Source organism: Syngnathus typhle, linkage group LG10, assembly GCF_033458585.1.
Source record: "Syngnathus typhle isolate RoL2023-S1 ecotype Sweden linkage group LG10, RoL_Styp_1.0, whole genome shotgun sequence".
In the NCBI taxonomy this organism is placed as follows: domain Eukaryota; kingdom Metazoa; phylum Chordata; class Actinopteri; order Syngnathiformes; family Syngnathidae; genus Syngnathus; species Syngnathus typhle.
This window is the reverse complement of record NC_083747.1, coordinates 1,748,368-1,770,315: the sequence shown is the minus strand read 5'-3', so window position 1 is coordinate 1,770,315 and position 21,948 is coordinate 1,748,368. Positions and strand designations below refer to the sequence as shown.

At 46.5% G+C, this 21,948-nt stretch overlaps 3 protein-coding genes across 4 annotated transcripts; 1 reads left to right on the top strand and 2 right to left on the bottom strand.

Moving 5' to 3' along the window:
* Positions 1-990: 990 nt before the first annotated feature.
* Positions 991-7,765, bottom strand: nes (nestin). The gene is made up of 4 exons (XM_061289488.1): positions 6,839-7,765; positions 6,333-6,457; positions 5,278-5,354; positions 991-4,743 (listed from the first exon to the last, which is right to left on the bottom strand). The coding sequence occupies exons 1-4, from the start codon at positions 7,637-7,639 to the stop codon at positions 1,391-1,393; spliced, it is 4,356 nt and encodes a 1,451-aa protein (XP_061145472.1). The 5' UTR covers positions 7,640-7,765; the 3' UTR covers positions 991-1,390.
* A 423-nt stretch (positions 7,766-8,188) lies between these two features.
* Positions 8,189-15,946, top strand: capn7 (calpain 7). Of its 2 annotated transcripts, XM_061289489.1 has the most exons (21): positions 8,189-8,714; positions 8,791-8,899; positions 9,361-9,527; positions 9,601-9,668; positions 9,735-9,962; positions 10,042-10,128; positions 10,200-10,326; positions 10,396-10,481; positions 10,545-10,638; positions 10,698-10,844; positions 10,920-11,026; positions 11,196-11,316; positions 11,381-11,525; positions 11,589-11,688; positions 11,769-11,904; positions 11,972-12,047; positions 12,226-12,371; positions 13,261-13,323; positions 13,397-13,527; positions 15,250-15,342; positions 15,418-15,946. In XM_061289489.1, the coding sequence occupies exons 1-21, from the start codon at positions 8,613-8,615 to the stop codon at positions 15,560-15,562; spliced, it is 2,478 nt and encodes an 825-aa protein (XP_061145473.1). In that variant the 5' UTR covers positions 8,189-8,612; the 3' UTR covers positions 15,563-15,946. The 2 variants fall into 2 exon arrangements, with proteins under 2 accessions (XP_061145473.1, XP_061145474.1); XM_061289490.1 differs by lacking the exons at positions 13,261-13,323; positions 13,397-13,527; positions 15,250-15,342; positions 15,418-15,946 and adding an exon at positions 12,988-13,175.
* Positions 15,947-17,541: 1,595 nt separating this feature from the next.
* On the bottom strand, positions 17,542-21,059 carry sh3bp5b (SH3-domain binding protein 5b (BTK-associated)). Its single transcript, XM_061289499.1, has 9 exons — positions 20,782-21,059; positions 19,958-20,020; positions 19,586-19,714; positions 19,025-19,189; positions 18,821-18,951; positions 18,682-18,724; positions 18,398-18,608; positions 17,976-18,314; positions 17,542-17,903 (listed from the first exon to the last, which is right to left on the bottom strand). Exons 1-9 carry the CDS (start codon positions 20,845-20,847, stop codon positions 17,692-17,694), a joined length of 1,359 nt encoding a protein of 452 aa, XP_061145483.1. The 5' UTR covers positions 20,848-21,059; the 3' UTR covers positions 17,542-17,691.
* Positions 21,060-21,948: the final 889 nt, after the last annotated feature.

Genomic DNA, 21,948 nt, shown 5'->3' with positions numbered 1-21,948 from the left:
TTCAATTTCCACATACTGATTAGATGACGGCGGGCATCTGCTGCCACACACACACACATTGACACACACATAGTTATGTGATTAGTTGAAAGCCTTGCCCACTCAAGCACAAGCCTCCTTCCTTCGTTTCATGCCGTCAGCTAGCGTGGCGTTTGTAGCGGCGGTCTATCTGTCCCATAGTTTTTGTAAATGTGTACACAACCACAAACAAAAGCATACTTTGAAAAGTTTGACAAAAACTCGCCCCTGATATCGGTTTCACTGACCAACAAAAATTGTGTTGTCATATCTATCAAAAAAGGATTCCTACCTGAAATTAAACAGGATGTCGGCCATTTTGTTTTAAGCTATAGCCATTTCGGCTGAATTCCATGACATCACTATTAAGATATTTTGTTTAGCTACACTATTATGGACAATTGGGTCAGAGTTTGATGATCATTTCAAAGATTTCAAGCCTCACTGCTTAAGAAGGTTTTTACTTTGTTTACTGTCGTTTCTAAGACGCATAAATGTCAAACAAATTTGCATTTGTACCTTTAATGGAAGGATGAAAGACAACTAATACGGAATAAGAAATAAAACACGTGTTGAAGTGAAGCATTTGTCATGGGGGGGCTTAACATTGCGGAGGCTTAGCAGAGTCATGCGCAGCTGTCACCAACACAAACAAAAAGCTAATTGCACGCCGCCGTGCAACCTGGACTATTTTTAAAACCATCGTACATGATGATGAAAGAATTGGTCAGTGACTGCAACTTCAAGTGTCTCACTGGAGACGCCCGAACGGAATGTCAATCATATTTGGCTATTTGTGACTTCTCGCTCGTAAAAGGTTGCGTATCTTGAGCTGTGGGCTCACATTTAAGCTACCGTAATTTTCGGACTATAACACCCAAACTATGAAAAAAAACGCGACTTATAGTCTGAAAATTACGGTAAATTGCAATCAAATTGGTTCTTCTAGAAAATACAAAATAACACCCAGAGCATTTTGTCATCAAGTTTATTCAATTTAAATGTACTACTACTAAACAATCAATCAAGCAAAAAAAAAAGAAACATTTATTTATTGATCAACAAACATTTCTTGACCGCATGAGCATTTTGTTACACGACAATCAATCAGTCATGAGTGCGATCTGCTCTTATTGATCTCCACCGGGAAGTGAAACGTATCAGCTCGATTAGATCAATAACAGCTGATCAATGGTTCACCTTCCAGTCCGGACCAAGATTAGCACAGAAGGAAACTGGAGATGGAAGCAGACTCATCTAGTGGTGGCAAGGGAAAACATTTTCGGAAAATTTAAGATAGCAAAGAATTGACTCGGGAACTTGATGAGTGGCCAGATGGTTTCCAATGACACCTAGGTTCTGGTGGACCGGATTATTCATCCCCGGATGACCAGGAACCTCCCTCAACTTCCGAGTCCTCAGAATGTACGGACACTCCCGTCACAGGCTCCGCCTTCTTTGAACTCCCATTGACCGCCTTCCCCCAGTCCAGCTCGCCAGCAAAGTCCATCCCGGTGGAGATGTCATCTGATCCGTAAGCGGCGGCATCTTCCACGGACGATGCCCAGAAGTCCTTCTTGTCTTTGCCGTTGGTTGTGTGGAATTCCGACAAGGAGTCCTTCAAGATGACGGATTCCTCAGGTGCAGTCTCTGGGGAGATCTCGACAGGTTTCTCGTCAAATGTTGGGGCACCTTCGCCGTCGTCTCCTTCCTCGTGATGATGACTCATAATAGATTTTTCTTCATCTTCTGGATGTCTTATGTCAACATCTTTGGTAGTCTTTTTCAGGATGTTCCATTCATCTGCCAGATGGCCTGCAGCCTCTTCTACCATGGAAGTAGATTGCTGGAGGAGACCTTTTTGGTTTTGAGATTCCAGACACTCTTCTTTATCTTCTTCTCCCAAGTTGGGTCCACTGAGGAACTCACTAAAGGTTTCATCATCATGCATCACCTCATCCTCCCTTTTCTCTGGAGCTTCTGATGCATCTTGAACCCCTTCTTTCATCTCTTTGTTGTCTGTAGAATCCATCTGAGGCTGAACTGAATCCCCGAAGAGAAGATTGTCTTCATCTTGGAGATCAGGATCTATGCAGACTGGTAAGTTTACCTTGACAGCTTCTTCTTGGTTCAACGTTACATCCTGGACTTCCTCCAAGTAGTCATCCGGATAGTCCAGTTGAGGTTGGATAAAATCATTCAGGTCCAGATCGTCTTCATCTTGGAGATCAGGATCTATGCGCACTGGTAAATTTAACTTGATGTCATCTTCTTGGTTCGACGTTAGATCCTGGACTTCCTCCACATAGTCATCTGGAGAGTCTAAGTGTGGCTGGATGAAACCACTGATGTCCAGATTGTCTTCATCTTGAACATCAGGATCCATGCAGGATGGCATGTTCACCTTGTCGGCCTCTTCTTGTTCCATGGTCAATATTTCATTCTGGACTTTCTCGCCATCATCTGGAGAGTCCAACTGAGGCTGCTCCACTTGGAGTTCAGACTCTGTGCAGGACAGCAGGTACAATTTCTGTGCTTCTTCTTCTTTCAATATTTCATCTGGGACCTCCTCCACAGAGTCATCCGGTGAGTCCAACTGAGGTGGGAGAAAATCCTCAAGGTCTAGATTGCCTTCTCCTTGGATATCAGGATCCATGTTGGATGTCTGATTTTCATCCTTTTCAGTCTCTTCTTGTTCCATAGTCATTATTTCAACCTGGTCCTTCTCTCCATCACTCAGAGATTCTGACTGAGAAGGTCCCAAGTCCAGATTGCTTTTCACTTGGACATCGGATTCTATGCAGGATATTGAGTAAACTTTCTCTGCTTTTTCTTGCTTCAGCATTCCATCTCGGACCTCTTTCTCTTCCATCTCCTCCTCATTATCCTTAGCGTCCAACTGAGGCAGAATTAAGTCTTTGGGGGTTGGTTGGTCTTGGACATCAGGAACCATGCAGGACGTCAAGTATCCTTCCCCAGCCTCTAAATGCTCCATGGTCAATGGTTCATCTTGGACCTTCTCTAAGTCATCCAAATGAGTCTGGGATAAATCATGGTCTTGGCCTTCAGATTTCATGATAACTTCTTCTTCCATAGTCATTATTTGATATTGGAGCTCCCCCTCTTCCACCCTTTCCTTGGCATGATCATCTAGAGTGTCCAACTGAGGCTCCACGGAATCCCTAAGGACTTGGATGCATTCCACTTGGACTTCAGATTCTGGGATACTTTTTTCTTCCAAGGTCATCATTCCATCCTGGACCTTCTCTTCTTCCATGTCCTGAAACTTCTCCGGCTGCACAGAATCCCAAAGGTCCATTTTGGTTTCCACTTGGACATCAGATTCTGTGATTACATTCTGTTCCTTTTTGGTCATTCCATCCTGGACCTCCTCCTCTTCCACCTCCTGCCATCCCTCCTCCTCATCCTCAAGAAGGACTGTTTGGTTCTCACTGGCCACCTCTTGAGCAAAGTGAGAAACATAGCTATCCGTGGAAAGGTTCTCCAATTCCTGCTCCACAAGTCGGTCCGTCTCGATCTCCACATCATCAACCTCCGCAGGTATTTCTTCATCCAAACGCTCCTCACTGACATTTTCCAGTCCAGGAGCTTCCTGAGAATATCCCAGGTCATATTCTACCACCTCTTCATCGACTTCCTCACAAAGATCCTCCATGGTTCCAAAGTTCTTGGTCTTGCTTTCGTTCCAGGCACGTCCAGCCGCATCTCCATCACTGGACTCACTCTCGTCCACGTGAGATGCTTGCGTATTAGCGTCGGTGTCGTCGCTGGTGTACCGGATGAGCGGCCGCGTGTCAGCTAGCGTGTTTTCTTGAGCATAGCTGTCGCTCTCCACCTCCGTTCGCCAGGACACCGAGACATTCTGGGAGTCTTCGTCCTCTTCGTTGATGTCTGGTGAACGTTCTTCCCGTCGACTCCAAATCTCTTCTTGCTTCTTTGTTTCTTCTCGACTTAGCTCAGACCTTCTTGTTAAGATGTCCTCCTCCGGTTCTGCGTACTGACTTTCCGTTTCTAATTTGGGTTCACTTGACTCGACACGGATCTTCTTTTCTACTACGCTGTCCCATGTGTCCATCTCTTCTCCATCTGGATACAACAAGTCCACTCCTTCTGCCACAGATGTTCCCAAGGTGGAGTAACTTATTTCCTGCCTGATCTCAGCCATGTCCTCGGGGTTGAGGTCACATTGGGAAGACAAACTGCTGGTGCTGGATTCCAGGGTGGCTTCGAGTATTGCCTCCGTTCCAGATCTTGATGTTATCTCCTGCTCATCTACCACCAAGTACGCCTCAACCGGAGCAATTGCAGAAGAACTGAAGGTCTCCAGAACATGTTGTTGTTGGCTGATCTCCTTATTGAGCGGTGGAGCTACCGAGTGGAGTTTCCCACCATATTCTTCTTCTCCACCTTCATCTGGATGTTCCTCCTCACCAGGAGAAGATAAAGGCTCAGCATATGTTACTTTCTCATCTACTTCCTGCGCTCGAAACTTCTCCACAGCTCCATCATGTAATATTTTAGGATAAGTACTTTGTTGTCTGGCCACTTTTGTTGTCGTTTCTTCTTTCTTGTGAACCTGACTGACATTTTCAAGGTTGCTCCTCAAAGGGGTCGTTGAAGTCACGGATGGTCTCCAGACAGACGCGAGGGTGTTGCAGCGAGCCGGTAGTTGGTAATTCCCTCGTAAAGATCTCAAAGGCGCGTCTACGAGAGGAAAAAATGCAGTCAATAAACTGCGGGGGTTGAAGTTGTCGTAAAAACGTGACCTCCTCACGAGTAAGATGGAATTGCTTTCTGGCTCAGTTCCACGGAGGGGACCCATGGTGGAGCGGAGGCTACGCTAATGGACGCTATTGATCGCCATTTCCTTTCTTACTGGAAAGCCAAGAGGCCACGTGGCGGGCGCTTTGTGAACGCTGTTACTTGGATTACAACCATCAATCCACCAATTGGAATAAAATCATTCTAAAATGGAGGAGCTCAAAGTATTAGTTAACCTGATATCATGTTAGTGACTATTTTGCATTTTCATCGTCAAAGTAGGCCTTTAAAAAGCACTTTCATTAATGAAAGGTTCCAAATAATTCAATCTGAATGGAGGTTTATTAAAACAACCATGTGATTGGTCTCGGCCAATCAGCAACAAGAATTATGTTGTGATTAAAGTAAGTAAAAAGAAAAACATGACGCAAGATGGTCTCTCTAGGCAAAATGAATGATGTCAAAGGGACCTGGTACCTTTCAGTGTAATGTTTCGAGACTCTTTAAGACGGCCCATATCGTCTCGCCGCAGGCTCTCGCTGTCCAGTAGAGCTCTGCAAAGACGGTAAAATAATGTTCAGCTCGGACGCAAAAACCTCGGCCTGTGCGGGGAAGGAAACATCAGAGTGTGCAGTCACTCTTATGATGATGAATGGAAGGTCTCTACTATTGATCTCTCACACACACACACACACACACACACACACACACACACACACACACTATTATTAGCAGGCCATCCAGCGCTAACTCACAAGCTAGCCACCATCCATCACGCGTAATATCTTTTTTTTTTTTCTAAATTTAGATTCAGAAGACATGATTTACTTTATTCTACTTTTTTGTCTGAATGTTCCAAAAAGGTGCGGCAGTCTAACGAGATTGACTATTGATAGATTGATAGCTAATTATATTGCATGTCATGTGTCCCCCTCCCTGCTGTTATTGGAGAATCCCACAGCTCATAAATGTGGGAGCAGTCAATACATGCGAGGGCGGGGCGAGGGGGGGGGGGGGTGCACTTTTGTGCTCCACAATGGACTGAGGTTTGCGGCTCCAGCAGGACGACTCAGGCTGCTGCTTCAAGGGCGTGACCTTTGAAGCCCAAACAGCTGAGACCTTGCATGGCTGGAGAAGATCCAGTTTGCGCCGGGGTGACTCGATCACACTTGATCACACGGTCGAGTTTTATCGATGTGTCATGTCTATTGCAAGCCGACTTGCTCTGGCACGCTGGACAAGTAGAAGTCCCCCTCAACTGCTAAAAGTGGAGTTGATAGAAAAAGTCTACACACCCCTGGTGCCAGCTATTCATGATACAAAAAAAAGAGACATGTTAGCATGTATCAAAAGGGGAAGAACGGCAAAAAAAAAAAGAAAAGATGTGGTTGCAAAAGTGCGCACACCCTCATGACTACGGCTGTGTTCAGAATAAACCAATCATATTTCAATTTTTGGGAGTCAACACACACCTTGTGTTGGACACGCCATCATTTGGAATATTTGGAGGTCTTTTTTTTTTTTCTTTCTACCTGTAGGTGACCACCTCCAGGCCCAGCGACATCTTCTGCTGGAGCAAGCCTCGGTTCTCCTGCACCAGATGATGAAGCTGCTGGCCCACATGCTGCTTCTCCTTCTCCAAACCTTCCAAGTGCTCCTGTACGCAAGACATGGCTTGACAAGGTTAGACGTGCTTCTGTTTGATTTTGATGATTAGATGGCTCCTGCTAGTCGTTTGTCAACCATTCCGGAGTCAGCGTGTATTATTTGATTGTTCGCCGGGCTTCCTGAAGAGGAAGAGGACAGCTGGGAATGACTCACACATTCTCACAATAGGCCGTGCTGCCCACTTCTTAGACAGGAAGTATAAACATAGTAGCTGGTCCATTTTTTGGTATTTAAACACACTGACAGAAGTTCAGCCATCTTCAAATTTACAGTCAGTGGAAAATTGTCATACAAATAAAGATTTGTCATATTCTTGAGATGGTGAATTATATATGATGAGGAAACATTTTGAAAATTGTTTTTGCTTCACCTGAAGTGTGTTTATGTGCCGTCTGTGTTCTTCACTCTGCTGCTCTGCCGTCTCCTCCAGCTGCCTCCTAACATCGCCTTCAGAGATCCTCTCTCTCTCCAAGGCCATCAGCTGGGCCTGGTACTCATTCTTGTGGCGCTCTGTTTGGCCCAGATGGGCTGCGCTCTCCCTCAGGTTCTCCTCTAGTTGGTCTAGCTGTGCCTGGTAAGCTTGCTCGGTCTCCTGCCATGCCGTGGAGGCCTGCTGGCTGAGCTCCTCCTCCAGCTGGAGGAGGTCTAAGGTTGGGGTGCTGCGTTGCGGTGCCCTATGGATCAGGGCGGTCTCCAAGCGGGCCACGTCGACCTCGTGGTTCCGCACCAGGTGCTCCATCTCTTCCTCCAGCTCGCTGATTCTCTCCCTGAGCCACCTCTGAGCCTCGTGCTCCTCTTCCAGCTCCTTCCTGCTCACCTCCATCTTCGCATTGACCTCCGCTTGGGCCCGAGCCTCCTTCTGCCAGTGCCGCTCTACCATCTGGAACTCCTCACTCAATTTGCAGACCTCCATCTGAGCAAAGACCCGCTCCCGCCAGACTTCATCCAACTCCTCTCTGGTCCGATGGAGATCTTCCTTTAAGCTCTTCTCCCTCACGGAGGCGCCCCGGTGGCCGTGCCGTAGAGCGTGGATCTCTTGGGCCAGCTGCATGTTCTCCTCCTCCAGGAGCTTGACCCGGCCCAGGTAGGTTTGTAGGCGGCGGTTGAGGTCCAGCATCTGGTGCTTCTCCTGGGCCATGTGGCGGGAGTACGCAGGGGTGTGCAACGCCATTGTGGGACAGATGCAAGAAGTGGAAGCTCAGGGTGGACCTGACAAGTGAGGCTGCTGTGAGGCCGTGGGAGCTATTGAAGGAAGAGGAGGGTTGTGTGTGGAGGGAGGAGACAAGAGGAGAAAAGGGAGGAGTGGACAGAGGGGCTATGGTTAGTATGGGGTGGGGGAAGACGGTGAAGTCATCTCTCATGTTAACTCTTTCACTACTGTGACCCAGAATAGCTTCTTATGCTCCTCATGAGGCCTGCAGAGCAATTCCAGACCCTCCACTTGAACTTCTTGGAATGTCCTCTCACTTGCACTCAAACTCTTAAGTCCTTTCCTGTCCTGTCTTACTTACAGGACATTCAAATGAATGAGCCACAGATGGTGGCGCTGGAGAGCAAGATGAAGAACATTTCCTCTCTCTCTCTCTAAATTCACCTATCTGTACGTGTCATATCCATTGTCATATACAATGCACGCACGCCCTCTAGTGGCACAGAATGCCTCATGTGGGTTTCCTTGCCGTTCCCATTGCGCATGCGCGAACTACCTTCCCGGAAACGTGCTTGACAGCGAAAACGAAAGCTTAAACGTAATTGAAAAGCGATGACGACAAGAGAGACGACATTCATCAACACTATGATATCACCGTCTTCTGGCCGCCTCCATGAAGGTTGCTGAGATTTAAAGTTTGCAGTTTTCTTTTCTAACCTGAGGTTCCTGAACGTCACATGTAGTTTCGACTAGCTTTTTTCAACTGCGCATGCGCGAGAAAGCGGTCCAGGAAGCTTCGTGTTTGTTTTGACCCGCTAAACATCTGTCAATTTCGGTCAGGGAAGATTGACTTCACCCGGGCGTCGCTGGCCATAAAATTCATGACAATAATTTGACTTTAACATCATTATGTCCGCCTCCGTGGATTTACCTGCTGGCCACGTGAAAACAATTAATTTTCGTGGATAGCTCGTCATCTCAAATCGTGTTGAGAATGGACAGCATAGCGTTGGAAGTCGACGCCATCAAATTCGCCAAGACGGCCGTCACCTACGACCAAAATGGCAAATACGACGAGGCTGCCTTTTACTATAAGGTGGGTCCATACAGCGGAAGTCAGCGTCTGAAATAGGACTGTGACTGACGATTCAAACGTAACTTGTTCGCTTCAGGAAGCCGCCCAGGCACTCATCTACGCCGGCATGGCGGGCTCCAAGCTGGACGGGATCCAAGACAAAGTCAACGAGTACCTGGATCGAGTGCAAACCCTCCACAATGCGTGTAAGTCCATTAGAGTTGCACACAAAGTAAATACCGTGACCAAAACACCCACTTGCTCCACTTGCAATTTTTTTTTTGCCTGGTGACATGACATGGTGACACAAAGCCATTTATTTTATTTTTTTATCTCCCAATGATGCAGGATGTATGTGTAGGAATGTTAGTGGCATGCGTCAGACAAGGGAGTGTTTGCTCAGTCAGGATGTCTGACTTGGTTTTTCCGTGACTGCTATGTATTTATTTGTGTGTCGTGGAAACTGGGTGGATTGCATATTTTTATTGCAGCTGTCAAACTTTCCTGCTAAATCGTTACCATGCGGCTTTAAAGCCGCTTTGTTGATCACTCGGAAAGCCATTTGAGAAAATCCAAAAATTGCTATTAGATACGAATGAATAATAAGGTTTGTTATTCTAAAAGAGTGCAATGTTGTCATTTTCCCCATCTGAAAATGTCCGCCTAGTGAGCGCGGTGGATGCGCAGAAGAGCGACCCGCTCAAGTCTCGTCACCAGGTGGACCTGGAGCGCGCCCACTTCCTGGTCACGCAGGCTTTTGAGGAGGACGACAAGGGGAACGACGACGAAGCCGTGGAGCTCTACACTCAGGCCGTAGAGCTCTGCATCAAGACGGTCAGGATGCTCATCTTCTCTCGCTCTTCGTGGTCTCCTCCGGTTGTTCCTCACCATCTTCATGTTCTTACAGTCCAACGAGACGTCTGACCAGGCTATGCAGACCAAGCTGAAGCAGTTGGCCCATCAGGCTTTGGATAGGTTGGTTTCAAAATCATCACGTGACATCATGGCGTTCATGTTAAAAGTTCTCGTGGTGTCCCTCAGGGCGGAAGGTCTTAAGCAATCGCAGTCCAAGTCCGGTCCGTCGCAGACTCAGGACAGGGCGGGACCGTCGGGAGTGAAACCCAGCTCGTCGGGACCCGTCCGGCAGTTTTTCCCGCTGGGTCCTGACTTTAGCCTCAACGACCGCCCGCAACCTCAGCCCATGAGAGCGGTCCAGTCCAGTGAACCGCAAGGTCAGCGATACTCGTCCGATGAGATCGAGGTCCTCAGGTGAGTCGCTTTGCCGCCTTCTCTTCGACCATCATGCTCCATGTTCTTCAACATTTGTCACGTCCCGGCACCTTTCCAGGAGCACGTCGACAATCAACGGCATCGCCTACGTTCCCTTCATGAGCGTGGACCTCAAGGAGCGCTTCGCCTTTCCCGTGCCTTTCTCGTGAGTCGTCGTCTTCAACAAGCTGTAACCAGCGCCAGCGTCCGTTCGATCTTCTTGATCTTTCCCACCAGGGACAAATCAGGCACCCTGGCTCTGTCACCCAAGCAGAAAGTCATCTTCTCCCGCTGGGTCCGACCCGACGAGATCTGCACCAATCCCACCATGATTATGTCCGTGTCCAGCTTCAGCATCAAGCAGGTCTGCAACGAGGGGGAGCCCTTCTCTCGTTGTTGCTCACTCAACTTTTCTTAACACTTTGTGGCGCAGACGGTGGTGTCCGACTGCTCCTTCGTGGCCTCGCTCGCCATCAGCGCCGCTTACGAGAGACGCTACAACAAGAAGCTCATCACCAGGTAGGCTGAACGTTTCAAGATCCCACCAGTGCCCTCCTGACACGTCACGTCGATATGTTCCAGCATCATCTATCCTCAGAACCGACGAGGAGAACCCGAGTACAACCCGTGTGGGAAGTACATGGTCAAGCTCCACATCAATGGCGTTCCCCGGAAGGTAACGACATCGTCGCGCAGGCAGAAGATGAAGGCAGAAACTCACGTCTCCTCACGCAGGTGATCATCGACGACTTCCTGCCGGTGGATCGCGGCGGCGAGCTGCTGTGCTCGTACTCCAGCAACAAGAACGAGCTGTGGGTGTCGCTCATCGAGAAGGCCTACATGAAGGTGATGGGAGGCTACGACTTCCCCGGATCCAACTCGGTAGGCGGCGTCGCGTTTTCTACATCTACGGGCTTCTTCTTTGTTTATTCATCCCGTTCTCTGTCATTGCCACAGAACATCGATCTTCACGCGCTCACCGGCTGGATCCCTGAACGCATCGCCATGCACTCGGACAATCAGTCGTTCAGCAAGGATGACACTTTCCGCATGCTCTTCCAAAGGTGACTTGAAATCTTTCAACATTCTTTTATGGGTATGGGTGGAGAAAAGTCGGAAAACACTGGAGAAAAAAACCCAAATTCTAACTTTGACCAGCAGGTGGCAGTATTGAGTCACTTTTGGATGAGATGACTCAAAAATGTTGCGGTCTCAACTTTTTTGCCTTTGCAGATTCCACAGGGGCGACGTCCTCATCACCACGGCAACGGGAGTGATGACGGAAGAAGAAGGAGAGCAGTGGGGCTTGGTGCCAACTCACGCCTATGCAGTCCTCGACATCAGGGAATACAAGGTCAGCCTCCGCTAAGCAGCACCAGCACCCCGAGTCCTCCTCCTGACCTGCCCGCCTCTTGTAGAACATGCGCTTCCTCCAGCTGAAGAACCCGTGGAGCCACTTGCGATGGAAGGGCCGCTACAGCGAACGCGACGATAAGAACTGGACTCCCGAGCTCCTCAAATACCTCAACTTTGACCCCAAGACGGCGCAGAAGTTTGATAATGGTACTGGAGATCACATTTTGCTCATGGACAGCGTTGGATGTTTTTTTTTTTTCTTTCTTTCAGGTGTGTTTTGGATCTCCTGGGAGGACTTGTGTCAGTACTATGACGTCATCTACCTGAGCTGGAACCCCGCCCTCTTCAAAGAATCCACCTGCATCCACAGGTTTGCCTCCAAACTGCTGCAAGTTCCTCTCGGAGCAAATTAGCCTGAAGCGTGTTTTGTGCGTTTCGTGTGCCATGCAGCAGTTGGGATGGAAAGCAAGGCCCGGTCAAGGACGTCTACAGTTTAGCCAACAACCCGCAGTACAAGTTGGAGGTGCAGAGTCCAGCAGGGGGCGCTGCGGTGTGGGTGCTGCTTTCCAGACACATCACTGACAAGGTAGGGCAAAGAAAGGACAAAAGAACTTCTCAGAATCATGCTTCATGTTTTTTTTATTGTGATACAGGAGGACTTTGCGCAGAACCGAGAGTTCATTACGCTTGTTGTTTACAAGACGGACGGCAAGAAGGTTTACTATCCAGGTCTGACATTTGCACCCTCTGGAAGTTCGGACAACCAAAAAAATCAACAGGCAAAATATGAGCAATATTGAACAAAATTGAAAGAAGAAAAATACATCATGATATCATCCATAGGAACCAAAATAGTTTTCGGTTACCTGTCAAGGGTCAGTACTAACCACCGATTGTTGTTGTGCAGCCGAGCCGCCTCCCTACATCGACGGCATTCGCATCAACAGCCCGCACTACCTGACCAAGATCCGACTGACCGGCGCCGGCTCGCACACCTTCACCTTGGTGGTGTCGCAGTACGAGAAGCAGAACACCATCAACTACACACTCAGGGTAGGAGACAAAGACGGGTTGTTGCCACAGACAACATCTAGATTTTTTTTTTTCGCATCGCTGTTTAGTTCAAGTTTGAACTTCAACTCGGGAGAATCTTGCGTAGAGAAGTGGAGGGAATCATCGGAGAGATTCGTGATAGCGTCGTTTTAGCATCGCCTTTGTTTAAAGTGAGAGGCGTGAATTATATTTGATCTTTCAAAGCAGATTTGAAAACACACAAATTCTCCTCATCCAATGCTATTTGTTCTGCTCCAGAAGTTTTCTTTGTTCTTCTTGTTTTTGTGCTTGATTTCAAAAGTTTGCTTTGTGTGTCACATATATAACCAAGATAACCCTTTTTTTTTTTTTTAAGTTTCACAAACATGAATTAAGGCTGCTTTTTTTAATATATAAGAGCACCAACAATGCCATGAAATATTGTGATAATAGTGAGCAGAATGATCACTTTTATCATATTACAGAATACATGGTCGTTTTTTGTAAAAAAGAAAAAAGAATCTAAATGCCATGAGCAGGAATGGATTCCACACAATATTTCTTTCCTTTTGCAAAAAGCCTTACCGTACAGGAAACGCAAAGACATGTAAGCGACCAATTATGCTTTTTTTCACAGCTTATTATACCGCCGCGCTAATGGCACGTTTGTTACTGGACGACCAGGGATGGAGCTAGGGCGCTGCCACAAAGCGAGCGGCTTCCCCTGCCGAAGTGGAGCCCAGAGTGTAGGAAAGAAAATTTCCCCTACTTCGTATCGTATAAGGGAAAAAAAAAAAAAGTCATAGTATAGACTCAACTGTGCAGTCAGCAAAGGGGTGCTTTCATATGCTACGATGCTACGCTAGTTGCTAATTTGAAATTCAAATTTTTTTTTTCTTTTGTTCTGTAGGTTTACTCTGGCTGCAAATTCAACTTCTCCAAGATCCCAAATCCCTTCACGCATACCAAACGGGTAGGCTAATGCAAACATGAACACGCCAAATTATATTTGCACACTTTGTGTTGACTATTTTCCTGATGTTCAGCTTAACGGCCAGTGGAAGGGCGCAAGTGCCGGCGGCTGCGGCAACTACAAGGACTCGTACAAGAACAATCCCGTCTACCAGCTGCAGCTGGATCGGGCCGGTCCGCTGCTCATAGAACTGCGAGGTTCCAGGTTAGTGTCTTTTTTTTTTTCTCATAGCATTTCATAAATCAGCCTTACTAAGTCATTGACATGCTGGGCAATGCACTTCTACTCCAGGCCTGTAGGTGGCTCTCTTCACAATATTGCCACATATGAAAAGTTTTTTTTTTCTTTTTTTACCTACTCATTTGGTCCCTTTTTTTTTTACCTCCTCATTTGGTACCTTTTTTTTTTTTTTTTTACTCATTTGGTCAGTTGTTGCCACCCTAAAAAAAACATTTTAAACATGTTGACCCATTTTGATGTGGCTTTCGTGCATCCTGGGAACTCAGGAGCAAGTGTCAAAAGTTGCTGACTCATCTTAGCTTTTTTTCTTCTGGTTAAACACTCAACATCCAAATAATCCAGCACATTTCTGTGTGTGCGTCTTCAATCCATTTCACACTGCCCTCATGCACATTTACGTAAGCCATCTTGTGGCTTTGTTTTTGTTTTCTTTCCCGCACTGGCATTTTCTTCTGTCGCCAGCAGAAAATCTAAATGTGCTGCACGCTCAATTTATGCGGAACAATAGCAACAGCAATAATTGACCTTCAAGTGTTGAAGGTCGTGCAATGAACGTGCAATGTGATTTATGAAGCTTCAAATTAATAAGTCTTGTGGGTTCATTTTATCGTATTAGTCTGCAGAGCAGATTTTATGGTCAGCACATTTTGAACGCAGGGATGAGCAGATCAAATCCGATCGTCACGCACTCAGAATAAGTTCAAACAGACAAACCTCGGCTTCTATGCGCTTGCCGGCCTCCCCTGAATTACTGCAGCCATCAGTTTATTTTGGGTTACCCTTAACTTGTAAACAATGTTCTTGTTTGGTGAAATAATTTAAAGCTACCTAAAGCACAAAAAGTGGCAATAAACTTCCTGAAGTTGCTTTTCAAAAATAATTGTTCACTGTTTATGCAAATGTGAAGAAAAAAAAAGTCAGTTGAGTTATTGCCACCAGTTCAAGTTGTGGGGATTTTTGGTCACAGGACAAAGCAAGAAAAAGAATACAGCCGGCAGAGGGCGCTCTCGCTTGCTAAATTCAATTGTCCTCCTTTACTAGGTCATCTAAAATGGTCGTTTTCTTGGGTTTCAAGTAGCCAAAAGAGAGAAAGGATATTAACTCAAGGCCCGGGGGCCAGATACGGCCCGCCACATCATTTTATGTGGCCCGTGAAGACAAATTGTGAATCAACTTTGTGTGTCATTACTGGAGTTGCAAATTGTCTTCACTTTTAATATCTTTTTTTTTTTAATATTTGACCAATTTTTACTCGTCCGATTTGAAATCGAGTTATTTGTCAGTTTGTTTTGCCGCTTTTACTGTATATAATATCAGGTGCTCGTACATTTATTTGGGTCGACAGTCATAATGGCCTTCCGAAAGAAGCTATGACTACAATGCGGCCCGTGGAAAAAAATGAGTTTGACACCCTTGGGATAAACAAATTACATAAATGCAGCAGACAACAAAAGAGGCATACAAATCAAGGCTGAACGTTTATCTGCCGGAGCGCAGACGTCCTCTACTAATGCGATTCAAGTGGCCAAAGTGGATTTGCCCGATTGACTTTATTCAACACATCGCCCAAGTGGGAAGAAAAAATGACAAAGTGATGTAACGTCTCCTACTCAGGACATCTCCTCTGAAAAGCCACAGCAAATCCAAATGGTTCCGATTGACATGTTTTGTGACACGTGCTGACAGGCAATACAGCGTCGGCTTCGAGATGGTCACCGTGTCGACCACGAGCGATGCCAGCTCCACTTCCACCAACAAGAGGAGCAGCGGAGATTACAGGTTTGCCATTTTCAAAGTAGGCTTTGGAGCCAAGCTTCATGTTTTTGGTCTTCATCGTGTGTGTTGACCTTGCAGATGCGGCTTCTGCTACATGGACTGCGAGCAGGTTCCGGCGGGCGTGTACAACGTGGTGCCCACCACCTTCCTGCCCAAACAGGAAGGGCCTTTCTTCCTGGACTTTGCCAGCACCGCCCCCCTCAAAGTGGCTCAGCTACAATGATTGATCTTCTGTCCAGACCCGCCAATCACAAGTGGACTCACCATGCCAATGACTCTTTTTTTTTTATGACAAAATGCTCACATGTCCTGGAATATGGCTGTCTGTTATTATAATGCATTATGGAGACACATTAAATGGCCGTGTTCTATACCAGTGGTCCCCAACCTTTTTTTTCAGTGAATGAATCACTTCCTAGAGTAATGGGTCAATGGGTCAACTGCCTTCCTTCTCGTGCGTCAGTCAGTGAACGTGTTGCGTCACACTGCTGGCGTGAACTATGTATGTCAGAATGTCGATTTACGACTTGCCAAGGAAAGAAAGAACCACTCACTGAAACACCACTTCTTTTATCATTCTTTTAATAAACATTTATGTTGAAACTTGTCTGGTGTTTTATTCCTTGTTTTTATACTCTCCAATTAAAACATGAAAATCAGACATTTGGTTGTCATATGAGTTGGTGTCCCCCAAAATAACCAATGTCAGCATAACAGATTTTTTTTCCAACCTTTTATTCAAACACAATTACATTCGGTATAATAACATCATCCACTACAATCCAACAAATACAAAATTAAAAAGTATGCTCACTCGTGAACCTTAAAATGGCGGTGTGGCTAATGGAGTGTCCAAATGACGTCACAGCTCAAACAGCCAATCAGAAAGTGGGGGTGAGGGCGGGTGTGGCACTTTTCACTTTCAGTTAAGTGTTGCCCATGAATTTTCCCTAATGAACTGGCCTGTTATTAGGTACACTTGAAAATGGTGGTGTACCTAATGGAGTGTCCGAGTGACGTCACAGATCAACCAGCCAATCAGAAAGTTACCCTCGTTAAGCGCACCTGCGGGAAAAGTTTTAGCCACTTTCACGTTCCGCAGGAGCTAAAAGTTTTCCCGCAGGTGCACTTAACGAGCGAATCACACGGACACTCCATTAGGTACACCGCCATTTTCAAGTGTACCTAATAACAGGCCACTTTATTAGGGAAATATCACGGTCAAAGGTCACAGGTGTGAAGCTCTAGTCCTCGGGGCGCGTTCCAACATGTTTTCCAAGTGACCCTCGTTAAGCGCACCTGCGGGAAAAGTTTTAGCCTCTTTCACATTCCGCAGGAGCTAAAAGTTTTCCCGCAGGTGCACTTAACGAGCGAATCAGACGGACACTCCATTAGGTACACCGCCATTTTTAAGTGTACCTAATAACAGGCCACTTTATTAGGGAAATATCAAGGTCAAAGGTCACAGGTGTCATGCTCTAGTCCTCGGGACCACGTTCCAACATGTTTTCCAAGTGACCCTCGTTAATCGCACCTGCGTGAAAACTTTTAGCCCCTTTCACGTTCCGCAGGAGCTAAAACTTTTCCCGCAGGTGCACTTAACGAGCGAATCAGACGGACACTCCATTAGGTACACCGCCATTTTCAAGTGTACCTAATAACAAGCCACTTTATTAGAGAAATATCATGGTCAAAGGTCACAGGTGTCAAGCTCTAGTCCTCGGGGCCGCGTTCCAATATGTTTGGAGTGTCCGTGTGACGTCACAGATCAAACAGCCAATCAGAAAGTGGGGGTGAGGGCGGGTGTGGCACTTTTCACTTTCAGTTAAGCTTTGGCCATAATTTTTCCCTAATGAAGCGGCCTGTGATTAGGTACACCTCATGGACACTTCAATAGGTACACTCACTACACTAAATGAATACATTTGCTCAGTAAGAACTGAACTTCAATCCCAGATGTGAGCATATAACTAAACGTGCTTTTAGAATTGGAACCTCGCTTTGTATGCGTACGCATATGCAAACTAATTTTAATGTGTAAATACATAAGATGGCCCCGCCCCCAAGTTGGCGGAGCAAACCCATGGATCACGCCCACTACCAAGGGGACAGGGTGAAATCCAGTAGTGTAGGGGGCGTGGCCAAGAGAGTTAGGGTTTCAAAGTTAGGGTGTCCAGCAATTAAGAACTCTTAGAACTGTCCAACAGAGTAACATTTTCTTTATTCAACACAAAACATTTTCACAATGCTTGCTGCCAGCTCCCATCTTCGTGGAATAAATCAACAAGAATGAAAAGATCCTAAAATTTGTCTTTCAGAGTCACTCCAAATCAATGTTCCTGCGACGGTTTCTCACAGTCCTTTGACCACCACGGCCTTCTGGGAAAAGTTGTCCGCATTTTTGGCGTCGCTGCGTTGCCGTCGCAGGTTGAGGAAACTGAAACGAGCCTCTAGGTTGAAGCTCCTCTTGGTGGCGGCTGTTACACTACTGCTGTTGTTGTTCCTGTTGTTGATGATAGCTGGCCCGTTGTCCAACGTCACCTCAGCGCCTTCCGCACGCTCACCTGTGGTGCCGTAAAGTGGCGAAAATAAAGAGTCTGGACAAAAGACATCTCAAAACCCAATTGGCCACTCACCTCTCTCCAGGTCACACTCGGGCGACGATGCCCCACTGCACTCGCTGCGAGGGCCGAGCACGGGCGAGATGAGACCAAAGTCCGACAGGGAGACGGAGATGGGCAGCTCCAGGCTGCACGGCCGAGAGGGAGGCGAGGAGGACGAGGAGCACGATGGAGTCGGTGACGGACAGGCGGAGGAAGAGGAGGCGCAGGAGGAAGAGGTGAAGGAAGACGGCGACTGCAGCTCCTCGGGGTTGTCGGGCGAGGAACCCAGACTGCACGTGGAACGCGTCTCAGAGTGTTCCTCGGACGCCACGCTACCGCCGTTGCACGGCTCGTCAAAACACACCGACATCACTGTGAGGGATGGATGGATGGAAAGTAGTAAGAAAAATATAGCATATTGGAAACTATGCAGAAATCCATCTTCTTGATCTTACTGGAAATGCCATCGGAATCCGATTTGACGCCGGACGACTGGTCCATGTCGCCCTCTGCGCCGACGCCGCATCCCCGCGGGCCCATGACGGAGCTGCGCCGCCGTTCGTGGATCTCTTCCGAGATGGCCTCCAGGTTACAGAGGGCTGTCTTGTATTCAGCTTTGGCGTGCGAGAGCTTGGCCTGTCGCTCGTCCACCGTCTTCTTTAGGTTCTGCGTGGAGGCAAAAAAAAAAAAGACAGCATGAACATCACATTCAGACGTTTGGTTTTGACTTGTTGCGCACCTCCAGCTGCAGGTAGAACTTGGCTTTCATCTCAAAGTAGGGCCTGTGGAAAAGGTGAAGATGTCAAATAAACAGGTAGCTCTTTTTCCCAGCGGCACTTGAACGCAACACCACCAGCGAGGTTTTCGTCGTTTCTCACTTTGACTTGTTGATGGTGCGTTTCAGTTTCTTCTCCAGCTGCTTCATGCGAGCGATGGCCGCCGCGTGCTTGGCCGCCGTCTCCTTGTGCGCCACCTCGCTTCGGATCTTCTCTTGGTCCGCCTCCAGCACCTGTGAGAGCCAATCACGGCTCGTCAGCACATTCCAGTCAAGCGGTAGACGCTAAAGAAAAGCGAATGCCGACCCGCTGCGTGGCGTGGTTGAGCATCTCCTGCCAGGCTGAGTCAAAGTGGCGTCGGTCCTCCTCTAGGAGGCGCTGTTCGGCCAGCAGGATGGTTTCTTTGGCCGCGCGAAGGATCTCGGAGGCTCTCTGGAAGTCCTGGGTGGCCTTCTGGGCCTCCAGCTGGGACTAAAGGACACACGAGGGATATATTTTTATGTTAAAATCAAATTTGGATTTTAAAGCTCAAGTTCAATTCCTTTTCCAAAGACTTTGCTCTCAAAGTACTTTGCAAGGGCAGGCGCTGGTGGTGGTGACAACCATAAAATGTCAGCAGAAAAGCAAAAGATAGAAGTTTACTAGGACAGTTAAACAGACGATAAAATCGACTTTTATTTTTTAAATCCAATATACTGCCAGCAGTGTTTGCTTCAGTCAAACCGTTGACAAACCAGATGTTTTAACGTGGTGAGGAAAATGCGATGACAAACAGGAAGTGTCTACTCGGGTCTTTCCAGTTGAAAGCCACTTCTGCATTTCACAGGAATTTCAGAAGAAGAAATAATAATAGTGACAATAGCCGACCTGTCGGGTCAGGCGCCGGGCCTCCCAGTACGGCTTGGATTCGTCAACCGTCTTTCCGATCTTGATGAGGAGCTCGTCCAACTTGACGGTGGCCTCCACTAGCATTGAGCGAAACTTCTGCCGGGCCTCCTGGCAAAAAAATTATTTGGAATGAATGCGAGTGGAGCAGACTTGCTGACTTGGCCCAAGATGTCACTTGGTAATAAAAGCCACGCGCGAGACTTTCACCTCATTTATGATGTCACTGACCTACAAGCATAAGACGTGGCACAGATTGCTCACACCTTGAGTGAAAATGGCATTCTTTGGATACATTATTGTGCATGAACTACTCCTTTACAAAGCATGTTAAGCATTTGCCACCACACTGACCTCCAGCGCTGTCTCGCATCGGTTGATGTCGTCCGACGACTGGTTGAGTCTCTCCAGCTCGCCCTGCAAAACAGGAGAACCAAATTGTCATACCACAACGCTCTGACATAAATCATAGTTTAATTGATCACTGTAATAGCTTTAGTGGTTTTGATATAGTAGTATTTTTTGTCATTTAAATCAAATTGTGAATTCAATCACAATCGCAATTTAAAGCATTAAAATCCGAATTGAATTTTGAAATGATAAATTCATGCAGTGGTCAACTGTACAGTTCATTAACTGTGCAAGTATTTTTTTAGTAGTAGTATTTAACTTTAAAGGATGCTTGCATTTTATTCTGATTGTTTATAAACATTTATTAAAGTATAATTACTATCATAAATTTGAACGGAATTACAGTTTAACACATATCGAAATGTCGTTCTCATGCAATTACATATGTTTATAAACATTTATTAAAGTATAATTACTATCATAAATTTGAACGGAATTACAGTTTAACACATATCGAAATGTCGTTCTCATGCAATTACATATGTTTATAAACATTTATTAAAGTATAATTACTATCATAAATTTGAACGGAATTACAGCTTCTCGTGCAATTACATATCTTACTCGAGTATTTTAGTGACATGCAAAGTGGTTTTCTCCACTCGGCCGTCAACTGTCACATCATAATTATTCGTGAGCGACACAAAATGGATGACAACCATGCAAGAAAGCCGCTTTAAGTCGTCGTTAGTCACGCCGGAGGACAATTTACGACATCTTAGATATCCAATGAAACGTAATAAAGATTGGATCTTTGCTTTGTCTACCTGGACGCGGGGGTCCACATCTTCATCTTCGTAGTCCGCCTCGTCTTCACAGCGATGGGGGTCCATTGTTCGAAACCTGACCAAGAACCAGCGAGATGCTCAACAAGCCGGGCCGACAAAACACATCCCGCTTGGTTTGCTTGTTTGTCTCCGAACACGATCGAAAGCGAACAGAACCGAAGCGGGCCTGGATTGTGTCCTCCGTCCTACTTTCGTTTTGTCCCCCACCCAGCGCTCGTCAATGTTGAAGAAGATGGAAAGCGAGTGATTTTGTGAGCTGCTTGACCCGCCTTTTCCGCTCTTCTTTGACAGCTCATTTGTTCCGTCGAGGGAAAGACTACTTCCGGTAACGCCCCCTCATTTACATAGACTCGAGCTACTATGATTGGCTTCTTAAAGCCACGTGACGTTACACGCTTTATCCTGAACACTTATCATATAATGAGATTTAATTAAAGTGTTCTGAGATAATCATGTAATTTTTCGGCGAGTTTTGGGGGGCTGCCCAACCATGAAATATTTTTTTCATTTATTTTTCTGCTGCATGGAATATCTATTTTTTTAGTAATTTGTTTTACATTTTTGGAATCTTTTTTTGAATCATTGTTTATTTTTTTGGTGGGAGGAATATTACCCCATCTTTCTAAAACTCTTTTCTCTTCATTCTCATTATTTCTCTGTTCTAGCATCTGTAATGAAATCATTCGCTCACACACAAAGGGACAATAACATCCTATCAGGAGCACAGTGTGACGACTATTGCTGTTCTTTGGACTTGGCCAGTGTATCATCTCTAAAAAGCCAACCACCCACACTACACATTGTATATTTCTGTATGCATGCAGATGCTTCTTGTTCTTCCAAATGCAAACAGATGACGCTTTGTCATGGCACAGCTGCCCTATGGAGAACATCTCATCCGATTAGTGCAGTGCTTCTCAAATAGTGGGGCGCGCCCCCCTTGGGGGGCGCGGTGCTATTCCTGGGGGGGCGCGTGTGACCCTGGGGAACAGGCTTTTTTTTTGGCAGTACTAGAATAAAGTGTAATTGCGCGTTTACTACAAGTCAAGTCAAGTCAAGTCAAGTTTATTTGTATAGCCCTAAATCACAAGCAGTCTCAAAGGGCTTCACATAGACAGAAATTGACAATTATTCTCAAAGCATCCC

What these genes read in the sequence shown, in the direction of transcription:
- nes (XM_061289488.1), bottom strand. Translation starts at nt 7,639, where the DNA reads ATGGCGTTGCACACCCCTGCGTACTCCCGCCACATGGCCCAGGAGAAG. An exon ending in CTGGAGGTGGTCACCTACAG is followed by an intron (nt 5,355 to 6,332) that starts GTAGAAAGAAAA and finishes CCGTCTTTGCAG; the next exon opens with AGCTCTACTGGACAGCGAGA. An exon ending in TCGAAACATTACACTGAAAG is followed by an intron (nt 4,744 to 5,277) that starts GTACCAGGTCCC and finishes TTCCTCTCGTAG; the next exon opens with ACGCGCCTTTGAGATCTTTA.
- capn7 (XM_061289489.1), top strand. Translation starts at nt 8,613, where the DNA reads ATGGACAGCATAGCGTTGGAAGTCGACGCCATCAAATTCGCCAAGACG. An exon ending in TAGAGCTCTGCATCAAGACG is followed by an intron (nt 9,528 to 9,600) that starts GTCAGGATGCTC and finishes ATGTTCTTACAG; the next exon opens with TCCAACGAGACGTCTGACCA. An exon ending in CCAGCTTCAGCATCAAGCAG is followed by an intron (nt 10,327 to 10,395) that starts GTCTGCAACGAG and finishes TTTGTGGCGCAG; the next exon opens with ACGGTGGTGTCCGACTGCTC.
- sh3bp5b (XM_061289499.1), bottom strand. Translation starts at nt 20,847, where the DNA reads ATGGACCCCCATCGCTGTGAAGACGAGGCGGACTACGAAGATGAAGAT. An exon ending in ATGTGGACCCCCGCGTCCAG is followed by an intron (nt 20,021 to 20,781) that starts GTAGACAAAGCA and finishes CCTGTTTTGCAG; the next exon opens with GGCGAGCTGGAGAGACTCAA. An exon ending in GATGCGAGACAGCGCTGGAG is followed by an intron (nt 19,715 to 19,957) that starts GTCAGTGTGGTG and finishes TTTTTTTGCCAG; the next exon opens with GAGGCCCGGCAGAAGTTTCG.